At 25.5% G+C, this 20,221-nt stretch overlaps 1 protein-coding gene across 1 annotated transcript in view; it reads left to right on the top strand.

Annotated features, from left to right (window-relative positions):
- The window catches only part of LOC119688264 (calcium/calmodulin-dependent 3',5'-cyclic nucleotide phosphodiesterase 1A), a 79,344-nt gene extending 59,464 nt beyond the window's left edge, over positions 1 to 19,880 (top strand). Inside the window, exons 6-8 of the mRNA XM_038102945.1 lie at positions 4,851 to 5,100; positions 7,781 to 8,927; positions 19,737 to 19,880. Coding sequence (XP_037958873.1) covers positions 4,851 to 5,100; positions 7,781 to 8,927; positions 19,737 to 19,852 — 1,513 coding nt within the window. The 3' untranslated portion in view covers positions 19,853 to 19,880. The remainder of the gene's footprint in view (positions 1 to 4,850; positions 5,101 to 7,780; positions 8,928 to 19,736) is intronic.
- The last annotated feature ends 341 nt before the right edge of the window (positions 19,881 to 20,221 follow it).

Genomic DNA, 20,221 nt, shown 5'->3' with positions numbered 1-20,221 from the left:
AATATACTATAACAACTGAAAATTGAATTCCTTATTGCCATTTAAAAATTAATATTAATATTAAATTCTATTTTATATATAATGCATAAAATGTTTTTTTTTAACTACGTATATATATATATTAAAACAGTATGTCTTTTAATTGTCATTTGAAGTTTACTGTTATTCAAATACATCAAAAATTTGTAAGTTGACTTGACTGAACGTACTCTATTGCATTTTAAAAAGCGGGATTGTGAGTTAGTGATTGTCGATTTGTTTCTAACATTGTTTGGCGTCTTCTGTTACAGTTTTTCTTCCAGTTTTTTCATATATTTATTATTTTAATTAAAATTAATTAAAATCTGTTTTCGATACATATTTTTGTTCAACTCTTTTATGCAATTTATAAACTGCAAGCACAACAACAAATAATGGATTTCACTGAAAAAGAAGATTCTAATATGTATATGTAAGTTTTTATATACTTAAGTAACCCTACATTATATTTATAAAATTTTATTATAAATATACAACGGTATCACTCCTAGTTTGATTGAAATGTGTGCAGAAACATTTTTGGTTTTTAATTTTGTATATGGTAGACCAACTTATTTCGTGGGACTTCTAGAGATATATTGGGGAAAAAGCCGCTCACAGTTGGCATAACAGCTTTGTTAGTTTTTTTGTTGGTAAGTGCAATCGATTTAAATGCAATCGATCTTCAAAATCATTGGCTTACTTAAATTTTGTAATACTATATATAAATATATATAAATAATATAAAATTGCAATTTTTTGAGGTTAAGGTTGAACTCATTTTTAACGACGAACTCATTAAAACCTAGTTGTTAGGGCTTAACTCATTTTTAATGCTAAAAGTAATATGAATATTCGGAATTGACTCGATATTCAGCAAACTTTTACATTTAATTTGTTTTTTAGAAATTTTTCAGAAAGAACTATTTAAACCTAATGTGGTCCAAATATCCGTAATTTATTCTCATTAGTCATGTATAAGAAATTTATATTCCAATTGAAATTTTTAATATATATGTATGTATATGTGTACACATATATATTTATATATATATGTATATAATTTCCTATATACATGTAGAAAATTTTATGTTTTCGTGTTATTTAATATAAATAAAATACAATCTCTTTACCAAGCTTAACTAAAAGTTATATCACAAAAATAAATACTTATAAATAAGTATACAAAAATATATATATGAAATATATACAAAAAATATATACACAAATAAATATATTTATACTAAAAATAAACATATATGTACTTTAGTATTTGCATATTAAATATTAAATATCTGTTAACGCATAAACAATGCATGCATGTGTGACTCTATATCCGTAAATAAATGGTTACTTATTAAATAATTATAATTAAATGAAAATTAATGTTTAATATTAAAACTAAAATAATAAATTAGTTTATTTATATGTTATAAATGTATGCAAAATTATTTTATGTCTGTTTGTTAAAAAAGTAGCATAATTGTTTAATTCTCTATATGTATATATGTCGATAGCACAAAAATATAATTGGCTTTATAGTAATTTAAGTTGATTGCACGCAATTGTGATAATATTTAAAAATTATTTTTATTAATAATTAAAATAATACTTTTTAATATGTAAATAATAAACACTTTTACGACATATATTGAAATAAAAAGCGCTTTACAAAATACAAAATGAATACAAAAATATATATCTAAAAGAATAATACAATATATATGGTATATATATAACCAAATAAATACTCTGAACAATATTGCACTGAGCCAGTTGGGAAATAATGTGTTTTGACTGAAAATATTTTCTTTTAAAGTACAGTTAAAAATATAAATATAATATAAAAAAATTTAGAAATTTAATTAATATAGAGTATAATAATTTTATTGTTAAAAACATGTTGTTGTTATAGTCTGCATCGTATTAATATATATGATTCAGTAGCTTTAAGAACTATAATACTCCAATGGGAGTGTTGAGTGGTACTTGTTCGTCCGAAAAAAGGACTAGGTAGTAGTTTTACTTCGGTAATTTAATAATTACTCTTGCTTAAAACTGTTGATTATATACAAAATATTACCATTACCTTCGTTAACATTTGACTTTATAATATGTCTATAAATCCGATTGAACTTTGCTTGCATGCCAAGTATTAAAACTTCTCTAACTATAAATGTACAAATTATTCATGTATATATTATTATTTAAGAATAGTTAAAATGAAAGCAACTAAAATATTAATAGTAAATTCAGCATTTACATGCTCTTATTCACTGTCTTAATATTAAAACATATTAATATTAATAGTTAATTCAGCACTTACATGCTCTTATTCACTGTCTTAATATTTAAACATAATAAAATCATTTAGAAATAAGCTCTGAAATTCAAGCTTATGAAAAATGCACTTCTTATGTTTTTACCAAATTTAGGCATTCCCCTATTTACATTTAAATAAAAATAATATGAAAATAAATAATTCTGAACAAATATTGTTTTAAATAAATTTCTATAATAAAAAAAAATAACCAATTAAATAAAAAATTATTATAATTATAATTTAATATAAAAATAATTATAATAATATAATTTAATAACAATTATAATTATAATTATATATTTTAATATAATTATAATATAACTTTTATAGAATATAATATAAAAGTAATTACAATTATAATTAAAATTATTATTAAAATTATTATTAAATTGTTATATTTATAACTCTTATATATAAATATAATTATAATACAATATAATTATAATATTATTATAATTTTTACAGAATATAATGAAAAATTATAATAATAGAATAATAATAACAATTATATTTACATATATAATTACAAGTAAATTGTTATTTATATAACTTTTATATATTATTATAATTATATTTAAATATAATTATAATATTATTATAACTTTTATAGAATATAATATAAAAATAATTATAATTATAATTAAATTGTTGTATTTATAACTGTTATATATAATTATAATTATAATACAATATAATTATAATATTATAACTTTTATAGAATATAATAAAAAATAATTATAATGATAATTATATTTATATATATAATTAAAATTGAATTGTTATATATATAACTTGTATATATTATTATAATTATATTTAAATATAATTATAATATTATTATAACTTTTATAGAATATAATATAAAAATAATTATAATTATAATTAAATTGTTGTATTTATAACTGTTATATATAATTATAATTATAATACAATATAATTATAATATTATAACTTTTATAGAATATAATAAAAAATAATTATAATGATAATTATATTTATATATATATATAATTAAAATTGAATTGTTATATATATAACTTTTATATATTATTATAATTATATATTAATATAATTATAATATTATAACTTTTATAGAATATAATACATAATATAATTATAATTATAATTAAATTGTTATATTTATAAGTCTTGTATATAATTATATTACGATATAATTAAAATATAATTATATTTAAATATAATTATAGTATTATTATAACTTTTATAGAATATAATATATAATATAATTATAATTATAATTATAATTAAATTGTTATATTTATAACTCTTGTATATAATTATAATACGATATAATTAAATTATAATTATATTTAAATATAGTTATAGTATTATTATGACTTTTATGGAACTTTGTTATTGAAGCGTTAAAACTACTAAATATGCATTAAAGTTTGTATTGAAGTTAACATAAAAAATTTCCCTACTGGCAATACACAGCTAATTACATAGAAATTGTTAACATGAATATTAATTACGAGATGCACATTAAAAGCACACACATCACAGCACATTTTCCTGCAGATATCAACACTTGCACCAGCCAACAAGCGCACATACACGCACACACACACTCGCAAATAAAATGCATTATTTTTCCGTAGCTATTTTGCTCCTCTAGCTACTGCTCCCTCTCTCTTGTACTTCTTCTGCCCTTTAATTAATACTTCTACAACAGCATCAAAAATGATTTTTTATTTACTTTCTACTACTTTTTACTACTTTCTACTACTTTATTTCCAAACACTCTTACACTCTACTTTATACACTTAAACAAAACACTTCATGTAACTTCTTGAGTTTTTTTTATAAATATTTAATATTTTTTTAAACTCTTAATTTTAAAGTTTTTATGTATTTTTTTTATTAAAGTAATTGTTTTTTTTTTTTTGTACATTTTATTTTACTAAAATAAAAAGTTGTAATAAAAATGTTTTTTTTATGTCAAGCATATTTTTTTTGCACCATAACCGCAAAACTCTTTGTTTCTTGCGCTATTTGAAATTATATTCAAAAAAAAAATGGCTAATAAAACGATAAAACAACTTCCTTTTCCGTTTGAATTTTTTTTCGTTTTTCTTTTTTTTCTCTTTGCACTCTTTGCACTCTTTGCAAATGAGCAAAAAGCAAATAAGATTATTTATATAGTTTTTTGTGTTATGGTGCAAAATGCAACATTATTTTTACCTTCGTATTCTTCTTTCTTCTTATAACGTATTTTTTAAGTTTCTTTTTGATTACAATTTTGCCAACTTGTTTTTAAAACTATTTTTGTTGTTTTCAATTTTGAAATAATTTATACTTTTGATTTCCTTAAAAATTTATTTCTTATTATATTTACTTAATGCTAACAAATACTAATAAAATATTTTTATCTCTTTCTCTCCCCTTTGCCCTAAAATCAATATTATCCCATATGAAATCCTGCTACTCCAAAAAAAAAACTCATCATTCCTAACGAAAAAAAAACCACAACAACTACCATATGCAGACGTCTTGCTGATGAAGATGATGAACTTTCTGAAGTTCAACCGGATGCTGTACCGCCAGAAGTGCGAGAGTGGCTGGCTTCCACTTTCACTCGGCAATTGGCTACAACTCGCAGGAAGACCGACGAGAAACCGAAATTCCGTTCTGTGGCACATGCTATTCGTGCTGGTATATTTGTGGACCGCATCTACCGTCGTGTCTCCAGTACTGCTCTAATGCAATTTCCACCTGATGTCGTTCGGTGCTTGAGGGTAAGTTTTTTCTAATTATTATTATTTTTATATATAAAATAAGAATAGGAAAGAATACTGCAACAAAAAGAAAATATTTTTAGTACCAGAGTCTTATATAAGTCTTATATGCACTAGTGGCTATGATAACTAATAGTCTATACTTATCGCATCAGTATCATTGTCATTGTCCAAAGTAATGTTTATAAATATAAGTATTGACCATTGTCTAGAGCAATATTTATAAATATAAATATTGTTTATGATCTAGAGCTATGTTTATAAATATAGTTTATAAATATAGTTCTTTTGAACCTAATGAAATAAGTATTAGAAGTAATTTAATGGTCTAAGCAACGAAAAAAGAATTTACAAACGGGAAATCCATTTTCCATATTAATGAAGTTACATAGCGTCAAACAAGAATGCAGTCTAAGATAGACGGGTAGAAGATAGACAAATGCATTGAAGTCAGAGTCTTTTCCAATGACCTAAGCTTCTTTAAATCCTACCATCACTCCGATTCCACCTCAGTATTTCAGGCAGAAATTTTCGCCATTCTTAGAGCAATTTAAATATAGACTTTCACATAAAAAATATGTGTATTCTTACTGACAGTCAGGCAGATATTAAAGCTTTATCAACGGTCTGTATTACATTAAGATTAGTACAAGAATGTACAGAATTTATCAATGCATAAAGTGAGAGGTCCAAGGTAACTCTAGTTTGAGTTCCCGGGCGTTCTAATGTAGTAGAAAACGAGCGCGCAGATATACTTGCCATTCTGGGCGCAACTTCTATGAATACCCCCATTTCAATTTTTGAGACAGGCTAATAATGAGTGGGCCCATACTAGCTCAGCAGTCAATTTCAAGGGTATATGGCGAATTTATTTCAAATACAGAACCTCTGACTTGATATACAGAAGGAAATCAAAGGTATCTAGGTTAATTTCTGTCTTTACAGGGCACTGGACTATAGGACGGCATGAAGCTAGAACACTTGTTGTGTCTATGTCCAGGCTTTGTCAGAACTAGGCTTCGGCTTTTGGGGGAGCCCCCTTTTTTAATACACTCAGCAATATCACCAGTATTAGTATTATAAATTTTCTCACTGGTTCTAGTTCGACCTTCTTCTATCCATTATTACGAGAAATCGTAGAATTGAAGAGGATTCGTTCCTCCTTCTACTTCAACTAACTAACTAACTATGTACCTAAGAAAACTTTATCCACAAAAAATCTTTAATCATAAAAATATTAGAAAATTTTAAAAATGAGTTATTCGAAATGATTAACTGTGGTCAGTTTTAAGTTGTAAAATATCTCTTTATTTAGTACCTAGTTTTTATATCAGTTAAACAATTTATTCACTCATATTTTTAACAAGTTTTATATATCTAAAATAATTTTTTTTTGTCTTACTGAACCTAAATTCTGCTATTATTTCAAAACGATTGAAACACAAAATTAGGTAGACAATCTTTTTGATCTGTATTTACAGAATTCTAATGCCGAAACTTCTTCTTCACATAATTTTTGAGAGGCACTATTTTTTTTTCGGCCATACTAAGTTATGATCTAAAACTCTATAATGAAGTATTATGTAAAACACAAAATTATCCATCACATATTGCAAGCTCTCTGTATTAAGATGTGTATTGAAAATAGAGCCCATTTGCCATACGAATTTATTCTTTTAATTCCTAATGTGTGCATAAATTGTAGCTTTACCTTACCCTTCATTAGACCCATACTATAGAAGTGACTATGTTTCTTCGTCTTGATCCTGGTTGAGTTCAATTTATATCCCACCCATACATAATCCATTTCCACTCCATAATAATTCCTTCTTTCACAAAACGATTACCTATCCATATGCTAACACATGAATCCTAATAATCCTATAGCTAATATAACATAAATTATTCCTAAAGATCTAAAAGTTTCCTTTTGCCCTGATTCTTTTATAATAATATGAGAAATTATTCGAAATCCCGAAAGAATTATAATATAAACAAAACCCCGCTGACTACAACAACAACAACAGCTAGTTATCATCTTAAATTAATAGCTCGTATACTCTTTATGTTATAAGGGATTAATAATTTTAAGATTTGTAAAATTTGGAAATAATATACTATATAAATTTAAGCCACTTGAATATATAATAAAACGTGACTCAAATTTGTTATTTCCGATATTTATATGTAATTAACAATAATTTTATATATAACTTATATATTTAATAAAATACTAATATATAATTAATTATAATGCAGTTTATTACTTAATGTAATATAATTAAAGACTTAATATAATATAATTAAATATTTAATGTGATTTTATTTAATATTTAAAATAACATAATTAAATACTTATAATATAATTTTATATTTTATATGATTTTATTTAATATAACTTTATCTAATATTATTTAATACTTATATATAATACAACTAAATACTTAACTGAATATTTAATATAATATAATTTAATATTTAATATAGTATACCTCATATTATATATATATATATATTTATATATATATATAATATAATTTAAAATTTTATATTATATTGTTAAAAATTTTATATTTTATAATAAGAAACTATAGTTTAAGTATAAAATAATTTTTTCGTTAATAAATTATTTATATTTAATGCAATTAATTAACTTAAGTTTCTTTTCCTTCCTTGTTAGAACCTTGACGATTGGTCTTTCGACGTTTTTTCTCTCGCCGAAGCAGCTAATGGACAGCCAGTGAAATTTATTGGTTATGATTTACTTAACCGTTATGGTATCATACATAAATTCAAGATAGCTCCAAACACTTTGGAAACTTTCTTAAACCGTATTGAAGAAGGTTATTGTCGTTACCGTAACCCATATCACAACAACTTACACGCAGCAGACGTTACTCAAACTGTTCATCATATGCTCTGTCAGACTGGCCTAATGAATTGGCTCACGGATTTAGAAATATTTGCCACATTATTGGCAGCACTAATTCATGACTATGAGCATACTGGCACTACAAATAATTTCCATGTTATGTCTGGCTCTGAGACGGCATTGCTCTATAATGATCGTGCAGTTTTAGAAAATCATCATATTAGTGCTGCGTTTCGCGTACTGCGTGATGATGAATGCAATATCTTGTCAAATTTATCACGAGAAGAATATCGTGAATTGCGCACACTTATAATAGATATGGTTCTGTCAACTGACATGTCCTTCCATTTCCAACAGTTAAAGAATATGCGCAATCTACTTACTCTCAACGAAGCCACAGTTGACAAGTCGAAGGCTTTGTCCCTTGTTCTGCATTGTTGTGACATATCACATCCAGCAAAGCGTTGGAACTTGCACCATAGATGGACCATGCTTTTGCTGGAGGAATTCTTTCGGCAAGGTGATCTTGAAAGGGAGCTGGGACTTCCATTTAGTCCACTTTGTGATCGTAATAATACACTAGTTGCTGAGTCACAAATTGGTTTTATTGATTTTATTGTGGATCCTAGTATGTCAGTTATGGCGGATATGCTAGAATATGTACTTACACCTATAGCACCAATGTGTAAAAATGTGAATGCCAGTATCGATGCTGGCGATGTACCAGTCGATGAACCGAAACCAATCAGAAGCGGATCGAATTGTAATGCCATTTTAGAAGGCGTAGAAAGCAAGAATGAAGAAAACGGTTCATCTGCGTCTAACACTTCAAGTTCTTCGGCAGCTGTAGCTTCCACATCCAACGCTTCAGCAAAGCTTAAATTTAGTATACACAAACCATGGTTAAGTTGCCTCTCCGAAAACAAGGCCATCTGGAAGGAGCAAGCCTTAAAAGGTGAGTTCTCTTTGCATTTACAAATTATGTTTACTTAGTTTATATAGTATCTATTGGCACATAATAATATGACAGATCTTACTGTAGGTGTATATAGTAATAGGGGGATAATTTTTTGACAGATAGCTAGGAAGTCGAATTAGATTAAAAGATTGTGCTAAAAATTTATACGACTATATTATGAATTTTTATATTATATTTTTTATTTTAATTATTTATTTTTATCTATAAAATAAGATTTAATTATTTTGATTTTATTGAAATACCCTGCGGTCTGTTAAATTTTTAGTTGAATTATTTTTCTTAATATTTTTTTTTTGTTCTTGGGTGTTTTAAAAGTACTCATTTTGGTTCGTTCGGTCGCAATTTTAACATATCTGGAATAAAAAACAATATTTCTTTATTTATTTATTTATTTGTTAAATTATAAAACTGATATCGGTACAGTTAGAACATATAAAGTTAATTAATTTCCTGGAATGGAAATGTATATACTACATAAAATTATTTGAGTACGTCCGTTATAACAAATACAATTGCATAAATATCAACAACACAATATGTTAAAAAAAAGAATTGAAAATCGGTACTGGTATATGGATTGTCATGTAAACCGATTTTATATATCTGTAGCATCCCATTGAATAATGTGAGAAAACAGTCAATGGAATATAAGTATTAAGCTGTACATACTTAATATCGTGAAAAGCATGGCATTTGCCATGCGTATGGACTCAGACAAGTTACAAAATACTTCTTTCAGACAGATCTACAAAAACGCCAAAACTTGCCAAACTAACAACTGAAGAAAAAAGCAAACTAAAGCAAAGGATGTTGAAATTTTTAAACAACCGTAAGGATCATGCACTGCTATATCTAATTATGTGACCATTTTTGCCCGGAGAAAGCAGAGGAAGTTCTAGAATAAAGAGGAAATATATAATTACTGAATTGAAATTAATTATTTTCAATAACAAAAGCGGATTCCTATATGTTAACCAAATTATATCTATACAGGATATACTATAGTTTTAACGATATTAAATGATTACATGCTGTACATATGACATTATGATATTACGTGCATGATGATCTGGTCACCGTAGAAGACAATAATTTACCCAATAGAAGAAATATCAGCATATATATACTACTGGTACTGGATTTTTGATAAGGCGGAAATTAAATTAAAAATCTGCAGATATAGAAATCACGATAAAACGTTGGAAATATATAAAATATATAAATATGAGATGCTTATATACTTCTTGATATACGCACGTTTATAATATATATTACAAAATTTCTGTGATGCATATAATACATCCGCAGGTTTAAGTAAATATAAGAATTGGATTTCGACTATAACTCAGACATATAAAGAGCAGCATCATGTCAAAATTCTACAGCATAGATTTTTCAGTGGGTATGTGAGACCGTACCGGTGCTTAAAACCGGGCCTCAGGATATTTCAAAATTTTTTCATTTATTCATTTTATTATTTTTTTTTAATTTAACCTATTTTTGAAATACCCTGTGGTGTTTTTATTTTTTAGTATATATTTATTTTTATATTTTACTATTACTTTATTATTTTTTTTTTTTTATTCAAGTACAACAACTAAACATTTTTTATAATCAATGTATGTAGACAATTTTGTATACTTTATATATATAATAGAAAAGTTTAATTTAACTTATATTAAAATCTAATATCATTTTGAACATATTCTTTAATTTTTCGCTTAAAAATAAAAATATAATAACACTTAAATTGAAATTTAAAAATAAAATGTAAGCTCTAATGAATTAAGCCCCGCAGTGAAAAATTAAATTAGATCAGATTTGTGATACTGGATTGACTATTTGAATATATTTTTAATATATATAAATAATCGATTAAATTAATGTTTCATAAAAGTTTGTGAACACATAGAGAATATATTAGATATGTTTCAATAAATTCTTTCTTGATCGGTTAAACTAATGTAATTGCTTTGACAATAACTTTTTGTAGAAAAAGATATCTCCAAGATCTATAAATTTCACTTAATCTAGCATATAAAAAAAACATAACTTTGTTATTTATATATTAAATTATTTATATAAATTTTTTATATTAATTACATATTCAATTAATGAAAACAAAGATTTTATTAATTACTTACTTCCTCAGTACGATTATTCACAGCTCAGCTGTTATTTTTTTAAATTTTACATATAAAACATATGACATATACTTTAAATTTAGGTAATTTCCCTCGTGGGAAATTTTAAGGTTTGCATTCTATATTTTTCACCTTAAATGAGCTGATTTACTGATAATTAGTAAATCATCCTCATTAGTGACTATAAAGAGTAAAAAAACCTACATGAGACTGATTAATTACTGAAAAAACTAAATGGCAGAAAGCTAAAAATATTATTAATTCTGATAGAGTTCACACAAAGCAAAATAGCATAAAAACACAAACAACACAAGTGCAAATCGATCACTAAATAATTTCTAAACCAAAAAAAGCAATGCAATTGTTTTATTTATTTCAGCAGATATAAGATTTCTGTCGCAAGCAATAAGTTAACCCATTTTCACTTATAGTAAACAATACATTCAATTAGTGCTGAATTAGTTCTGCTACACGGAATCAGCTGACCCTTCCTAAGTAATGGAAAACATTGCACTCTATTATTTGTGTCTAAGTAAAAATTGGAATAAACCGTTAAAAATGAGTTGAATTTTTGTTTTTGGTATTAACCTAGATTAAATTTTATAACACCTAGTACAAATATTAAGCATTTCCTTGTAGCTAATATATATATATATATATATATATAATAAATATTTATTATATTAACCAGAAATCATAAATTGGTCACTATAGTTCTGTAGCTCACATTGTAATAATATAATAACTACTTACAATATGATCTTACTCAATTGTTTATGATGTCACCTTTAAGGTGACGGGCCTCTTGCAGTCTATATTGATTGTATTAATTCAAGCCCGCAAAAATAATAAACCTCACACAGTTCATTACGGATTGTGATAATCCTAAAACCTCTGAGGTTAACAGCATTGGACTAAACACACTAAATGTGATGATTTAGAAGCATCTAGGATTAAAAATAATATTATAATAGATATAATTTTAATAATAATAATAATAATACATAATAGTATTCTATAATAATATATATGTGCTCTAATATAATATAGCTTACAATTTAATTATAAAAATAATAAAAACAACTCTTTAATTATACTAATAATTAATTAATTAAATAATAATTAAGTATATTAAGGCATGAATTTATAGTCGTAATTCAAGTTTTTATACTAAATTAAGTATTGCTTGTCTTCAACTTTGTAGACTTAATTCATACTTAAGCCAGTTCTGAGACTGTAGTTATCACTGTAGTTGTGACTGTAGTTATGATTGTAGTCATAACTGTAGTTGTGACTGTAGTTATGACTGTAGTCATAACTGTAGTTGTGACTGTAGGTATGAGTGTAATTGTGACTGTCAAATCGGCCCTAAATATAAATTTATGTTTTTTATAAGATGAAAAAAAACCCAAAAAAAACTTAGCATTAAAATTTATTTATTTAACGCTAGGGTAAGCTTTATTTAAATAATATCCTTTTTAAACATAATTAAGCTTCATCTAGTAATTATCTACTGTTATTTAAGATAAAAAAAAAGTTCAAACAAATTAAAAAGAGGACTAATTAAATTGCAAGGTAGCTAATTTGTTCAATATGCTACACTGGCTTAAATATTTTTTAATACATTTTCTTATGTAAATTAATAATTGATTTATGCTTAGAACATGGCGCGGTATCTGAAATCTGTTTACCTTAATTCACAAAAAAATATCAAAAGGTAGCAGTTACGCCATCCCCCCTCGCCCCAACATGAAAAACGGTAGTAATTTTGTTTTAGTCTCTGTACTATATTGTAATATAGTATCTAATATCAGCCGAAAGGATGTGTAACATTTAATGAGCTTTCTTTTTTTCTGGTATTTTTATGTTTTTGCCAAAATTCGTTTGAAGTGTAATAGCCTATTTCCCTAACGTTGGGAATGCACCGGAAAGCTGGCAATACACTCCTGCGCCTAAATCAACATGAAATCCTTGTAAAGGAATTCGCCAAATATTAACTAGTACAGCTTTAATGTTGTTAGAAGGTACAAAAAACAAAAAAAATTAATATGTAAAAGAATCTTTGATATACGAAACATTGTGTGTACAAACTAATTGAAATTTTGTCAGTCTTTGATCTCATTTCAATATTTAGGTAATACCTAGCAGTTGCCAGTTACCAGTTGCCAGTTGCCAATTACCTACAGAGCTTGTTGTTTCTAGGCTGTATATAATTTGAAATTAATAAATATATTTGGAATATACATTTTTTTTTTGTTTTTTGAAATCGATTGAATTACGTCAATCGTTATTATAAAACTCACGCACAATATTTAATATGAATTTGTAATCGAAGTCAAACAATTGACCCCAATTTGTAGTTCAATTTCTGCAAGATATGACATTTGTATAAATATTTTTATTAAGAAATTTTAACAAAATTAAAAAAAAATTAAATTTTACTTTTAAATTAAAAAGAGGGGAATTTTTCAAAAATAGGTTAATACGTTTTGGATACTACTTGAAAACAATTTTACGAAATAACGAAACAATCACTGATTAAGCCAATCAACCACAAAATTTCTTGACCCATAGAGGACCCATAGTATAACAAATAAAAATAAAATAATTTTTTTATAAATTTTATAAAATAAAAATGACCAATTTCAAGAATTTGCATAACAATTCGAAATAAATTTCACTTTAGTGCCCACTTAGTTTGTGCCAAACAAAAAGTTTTGTGACAATGCCCGGTAAAATCAATTGGGACACCGAGTTTATTGTTTATTTTATTTTGACAGCAAGGATTTTATATTGACAGTTTTTGTATATATACTTTTTATTTGCTTTATTTGGTTGGGATACTAAATTTTTATTAACCTAAACACAAACAGAAGAGAATAAGTGACTACCTTATACTTTGATTTACAGCGCAAAACTTTGGGTACTTTTTTACTTCATTTGACCTGACCAACACAGTTGGTGTGTTTACACAGCAAGATTTCTCTCTGTAAGGATTTATAAAGCACTTTATTTGACAATCCTTTAAATTATGTTAATTAATTTGATAAAATATTTGTTTTCCTTAATTTGAATTTTATATAAATTATTTAAATATTAATTTTGTTGTTTGTTTTATTTTTTTTTTTTCAAAATACTTAAGTATTTATGAGGATTTTAATATTATAAATGTCAAAGTGGTATTGTTTGATATGGGTTGCTTATTTAGAAAAAATATCTTATGTGGATGAAATAAATAAATTGTCATGAACTACTCAAAAATGTGACGTATGTTCCATCATATTGTCTAAAGAACTAGAAACTACTGAAGTAAAAGTTTTTCTGCTTTGACAAATTCCAAAGGTACTGCCAGAATAAAATTTAAGATGCTTACAATAATGATATAGATAATGATATGATATGCGATACATCGTATTGTGAAGTGTAAATTAAAATTAATCATTTGAATTCTTAACAGTTTTCGTTGTTACTGTTTTTCTATAGTAATATTAAGCTCGTCTATAAAAATCTATATAAAATTTTATAGAAAATGAAATATTTCACAAAGAAGTTTTTCGAAAAGTAGTGAACTACAACAACAAAAAATTTTTTATATTATTTTAATTAATTGAGTTTTTGGCTGACCATACAGTTAACTGTCTCGAGTATTAAATACTCATCATTAGTGTTCTTGGAAATAATTCTCGTATTTAATTATTCGTATATATTTGAATTATTCGTTATATTTGTCCATATACCTAATTCACATATTGACATTTATCCATTATCAGAGCCTAGTCATAGTCAAAAAGTGAAAACAAGAAAGATTTCTACTAATACGGTAGAGTTTATCTGCCTGGTGGGTTCCTCAATACTGGCATGGTTCCACAAAAGCATGTTGTCTAATAAAATTGCCGACGTTAGAACTCTAACGAAAATGATTATATATCATGTGGTATATGATATATAACTGTGTTCTAAATTTAATTAAAAAACCGCCTGAGAGGTTTCATTACAACCGGCATTGTTTTTAATCGTGATATAGGGCTTCATTATTGATTTTCTAGCAATTTAGGTATAATAAAAAATTGTGTATTACAATTAAATAATTTATTTTTAATTAAAAACGTTTATGAAAGTGCTCGTGCAACTAAGCCATAAAAAAAAGTTTCTTGTACCCAGCAAAAGTGGATTGCTTCTTGAAATTCTGTATGCCAGTACTTCATGCTACTCATGGAACATGACGACAGTGAGAGCACCAACTGTTTAAAAAACTTAATTACTTAATTAATTAATATTAAATAATATTTTGAAGTAGAAAAAAATAAAAAAATATTTTGCGAATTTCATAAATTGATTTTAAAATTGGATTTTAACATTGCTTTTGTAGTTAAGTTAGTGATACTTTTGAAATGATGGTTTTGTTGGATATATGTATTATCACGAACAAGCATGAGTATTAAAATTTTGTTAAATTTAACCTGACGACAACCAGAATAGTGTTTACATTGCTGTACTAGGTGATCCAATTTTTCTTATCAATTGAACAGAGTATGGTACTAATTAAAATTTTATGTAGAGCCCTGAACAATTTCAGCAAAATATAATATCACAAAATCACAAAAATTTTAAATATTTCTCATTTGTTTTATATGTAAAATGTAAACAAACAAGCTATTTTACATCCATAAATCAGCTTATGCCAATGGGAACAACCAAATCTTAATTTCATTAACATAAGTAGTTTTAGTTGCAGTGGAAACATTAGATAAATATTACTACATATCATATATGGTAGATAGTGCAATATCGGCAGTGAATGATGTGTAATAGCAAGCGACGTCGCATCAAGTATGATGTGTAAAAGCCAGTTTTCCAAAAGCGAAATTAGAGGATAAGGCGTTGACATACTCATATGATAGAAACAGTTATTTCTTATTAGCTTGACCGCTTTAGTTTCCCAATCAATTTTCGCTTACATTCAAACTGCTACTCTACCATTTTAAGATTAATAATTGGTTAATAGAATGAATAGTTTTTATTTTAGCTAGCACGTACCTATGTGTGACCATAGTAGAGCTGGTATTTTTATGGAAAAATGATTAAAACACAACTTCATTTGGTCATTCTCTTAGGTCTACTTACTTTAATTTTTATAAACAGTATTTTATAAACAGTAATAATCTGTTTTCCACTTTACAATAACTAAAATCCAGTTCATGGTATTATTTCTAACTTCAGAAGGGAAGTTTTACTATTAGCAAAGGCATTAAATTTCTGTTCACTCTATGTAGGACTAATAATTAATCTCATATTTAAATTACTTAGTTAATAATTGACTATCAAATTACAATCAAAAGTCTTCTTAAAATCTTTTTATGAGACAATGATTTATACGATTTAAAGTCCATTTTCCATTTAAAGTCCACAAAATAATTTAAAGTGGGATTTAAAGGAGCTTTATAAATATATTCCCCTTTAACAATGGCCAATATATCTCTCCCACTAATTTGGCTTAAGTGCAATCTATGGTACCACGGGAAGGTGAATTGTATGACAAATTAAATAAGCTACGCAATTATGTGAATTTAAATTTTTGCATTTTTATTAACCTATAGTGAAAAAAACTATATCGTCATATGTCAGTTTTTGATATTACAATAATTATGCCCATTGAAATGTTAACAACTAGAGATATTATTTTCTTAACTTTCATGTATTTAATAGTCGTAAATATTAACATTGAACAAATGTGTCAGGTATTATTTTACAGTATGTCGGAAAAAGTCAAAAAAAAAATTGGCTATAAATGCCCATACCAGATATCAAATTCTTTGATGTCCTTTGACACAAGGAAATTAATACGTTGACATTAATTGACGTTGCGGTAATGAGGAAATTTTAAATTATAAAGGAAATCAGTTGCATTTTTAGCTCCAAAGTTTAAGTAAAATTATATGAAATTCATTTACAGGAAATTAATTAATACAAAAATTTGATTAAAAGTTAATGATAAGCAAAAGTTATATTATTGTATTATTTAAAACTAATTTAAACATTTTTTTTTATTTAAATTAGTAAATTTTTGATACGAAATATAATTATTGACTGTAATGATTATTGTAGTTGGATAGAAGTAGAGAAATAGGTCCAATTATTATTATTACGCTGGAGTTTAATATGTGTGATACGCGATTAATTAATTTTTTAAATAATTTTTTAGTACATATATTACTTCTAAAAAATATTGCAATTTTTCAAAGTATATTTTACTTGTCAAAATGATTTAGTAATTTTTAGTGAAATCGAATTTAGTGATAATCATAATTAAATTATAAATAAAATCTTTTTTTATTCACAATATAAAATAACAATTTAAAAATAATTATTTCAAAATGAAGTAGTATTAATACGGTATATATAAATATATATATTCGACTTGGGTCCTTTTGCCTTCTTCGATTCTCGAATGTCGTTGTTGAGTTGTTATTGGAAGCAGCTCATTTTGCTTGAGGTTGCCTGTCAAGTCATCACCAACCCAATGATGTCCCAAGATAGTCATCCTTTTGCTTGCCAGTACTGGACATTGGCACAATATATGTACCGCTGTCTCCTTTTCCTATAGGCATAGTATGCAAGTGCCTTCCTCAACAAGAGTTATATTTTTGAGTTGATACTTGAAGTTTCCATGTCGAGTAATCAATAAGGTCGCTTCCCTGGCCAACGATTTCAGTATCATGAGTTTAGTCTGTCTACAAGTGTTCATCTCTCCATCTGTTAAGATGAAATAAAGTTATCCATTTATTGATTTTAACTGCAATCATGTTGTGGTCCAAAGGTAATTCTTGTTTGGCAAATTCAGCGACCTTTTCGTTTTTCTCAATACCGATATATACTTTAACTCACATGACTATTAGCTCATTTCCATGAGCTTCGTGACACATTCTTGTACTAAGCTATTGACTATGCGTATTAGTACTAAAACGTAGACAATATAAATTGTTGGAACTATTTATAAATTATTTAATCACATATCTTTAAAATGCGTTTGATCTTAAGTCTCGACCAGCTTTAAAAGAGCTGAAGATATAGGTAATTAAAAATTAATTCAAAATGCAAAATGTTCGAAACCTCATAGGCTATAAACTATAACTACAAAAAAAATTACAAATTTTTCACAAATTTTTTTGAAATATTTTTTTGTACATATTTTTATTATATTCATATAGAAGCTTATAAAAAATTATTTCAATCAACTAGAAGGGGATGAAGTAAAAAATTCTCCAGTTTGTAAAAATAAGAATCAATATACGAGTAGCTTTGGCTCATTTTTATATGATATTTCCATTTCTTTAGTAGTAGTCTTTAGTAGTTTAGTAGTAGTAAATTTCACTTTTTGTACAATTTTTAAAATAGACTATCATTAAATTTTTATATTTTTATATATAAATATATACACACTTTTTTCCTACATAAAAATTGTCAATTCTTTAAAATGTTTTGACTTTTTCATCAGGGTAGAACCATCATTAAATTAATTCTGTTCATAATTAATACTAGAATTCATAATCCAACATCACTCAAAAAGTCTCTAGTAGTCTACATGTTAATGTCAAAAGCACTGCTATCTCTATAAAGACTACAATCACGAGATTCAAAGACTTGGACGAGATACAATTTAATAAGTGTTCTCTTTAAATGTGATCTTGTGTTACTCAGATTAATTTATAAAAACGTGTTTTAAAATTCAATATATATTTCTAAAGAAATATATGGTGTATTCTTTTGACACGCATACTCCAATAGAACACAGTTTGCATCCGTATATTTTGCAGTGCCCTGATAGGATGCCTGTGATGATTCTTTTGTTAGGTTCATACAATCCTGATATCTCTTATTGTTATAGATACCAGTAAGTGATTTAGATTGCTTTTAGTTTGGTATATTATCTCAGTATTCCTTCTTATTCTGATTCTCCTTTATTTTTATTAGAGAAAGTAGCGTACTATGCCCTTGTTCATAAAAAGGTTTAGGCCCCATTATCAGTGTGGCTAATATAATATTAATAACATTTAATATTATATTTCTAATACTTAACTTAATGTGTATATCTTTATTTAAAATCATATTATTTTAAACACGTCTTAAAGCTATATGCTAGGAAGATTCAATTTTTTTAATGGTAGATAAAACAGCAGTTCAATAAACTACACAGTCATAGAACAGATCAGGCTCAATAGAAATTGATAATAATAGTAATTAGAAAATAATAATTATATTATTACTATTTACTGTTAATATTACTATTTACTAATATTATTATTAGTAAATAGTAATAGTAAATAGTAAATAGCATTAGTACGCCAAGTACTCGTGTGATCTTCTATGTTGTTTTGACCTTTCTATGTAATATATAATTGTCTATAATATTTATCTGATATCTTATTTAAGAACTATAAAAATGTAGTTGTTGTATGAAATTATAAAATATTCAATTAATCTTAATTTAATTTAAAAATTTTATTTTTTATACAATTTTTTTTTTTTTTTGATTTTATTTATATAAAATATACACGAATTTTTATTCTATAAACTTATGTAAGAAAAAAAAATAATCTACAAAATTTAATAAAAAATTTATTTCTTAAAATATCAAACTTAGATGCAGAAGCTCGCTCTTTTGTCACGGCAATCGAAGAAACTGAAAGTAAGGATGGTGCCGATGCGGCAGGCAAAGATGAAGCAGCCCAACCTAAGGATGCAGAAGAAGCTTCCTAAATTAAACATTTTTTAAAATTAAATAGAACTGAAAACACATTTAAATTTTTACATAATTTTATCATTTAAATTAATTCTTATAATATTTACAATAAATCACTCTTGATTAAACAATGTAATACATCTTCATATATATGTATATTATGACAACATTTTACTTTTAAAATGTTAAGCGTAAAAATAACAGCCAATAATTAAGATTTAAACCAAAACTAAAATCAAGAAAACAGAAATTCACATATAAATGACAACTGAAGCATTTGTTTTGTAATTTAAATTTTCTTATTTCTCACTTTTTTTAAATCAATTAAATTAATAATTCAAAAAAAAAAAAAATAAAAAAAAATTAAAAATCATATTTCATATTTT

Source organism: Teleopsis dalmanni, chromosome X (genome assembly GCF_002237135.1).
Source record: "Teleopsis dalmanni isolate 2A chromosome X, ASM223713v2, whole genome shotgun sequence".
Taxonomy (NCBI): Eukaryota; Metazoa; Arthropoda; class Insecta; order Diptera; family Diopsidae; genus Teleopsis; species Teleopsis dalmanni.
The sequence above is the reverse complement of the archived record's forward strand: the minus strand, read 5'-3'. Positions and strand labels throughout refer to the sequence as shown.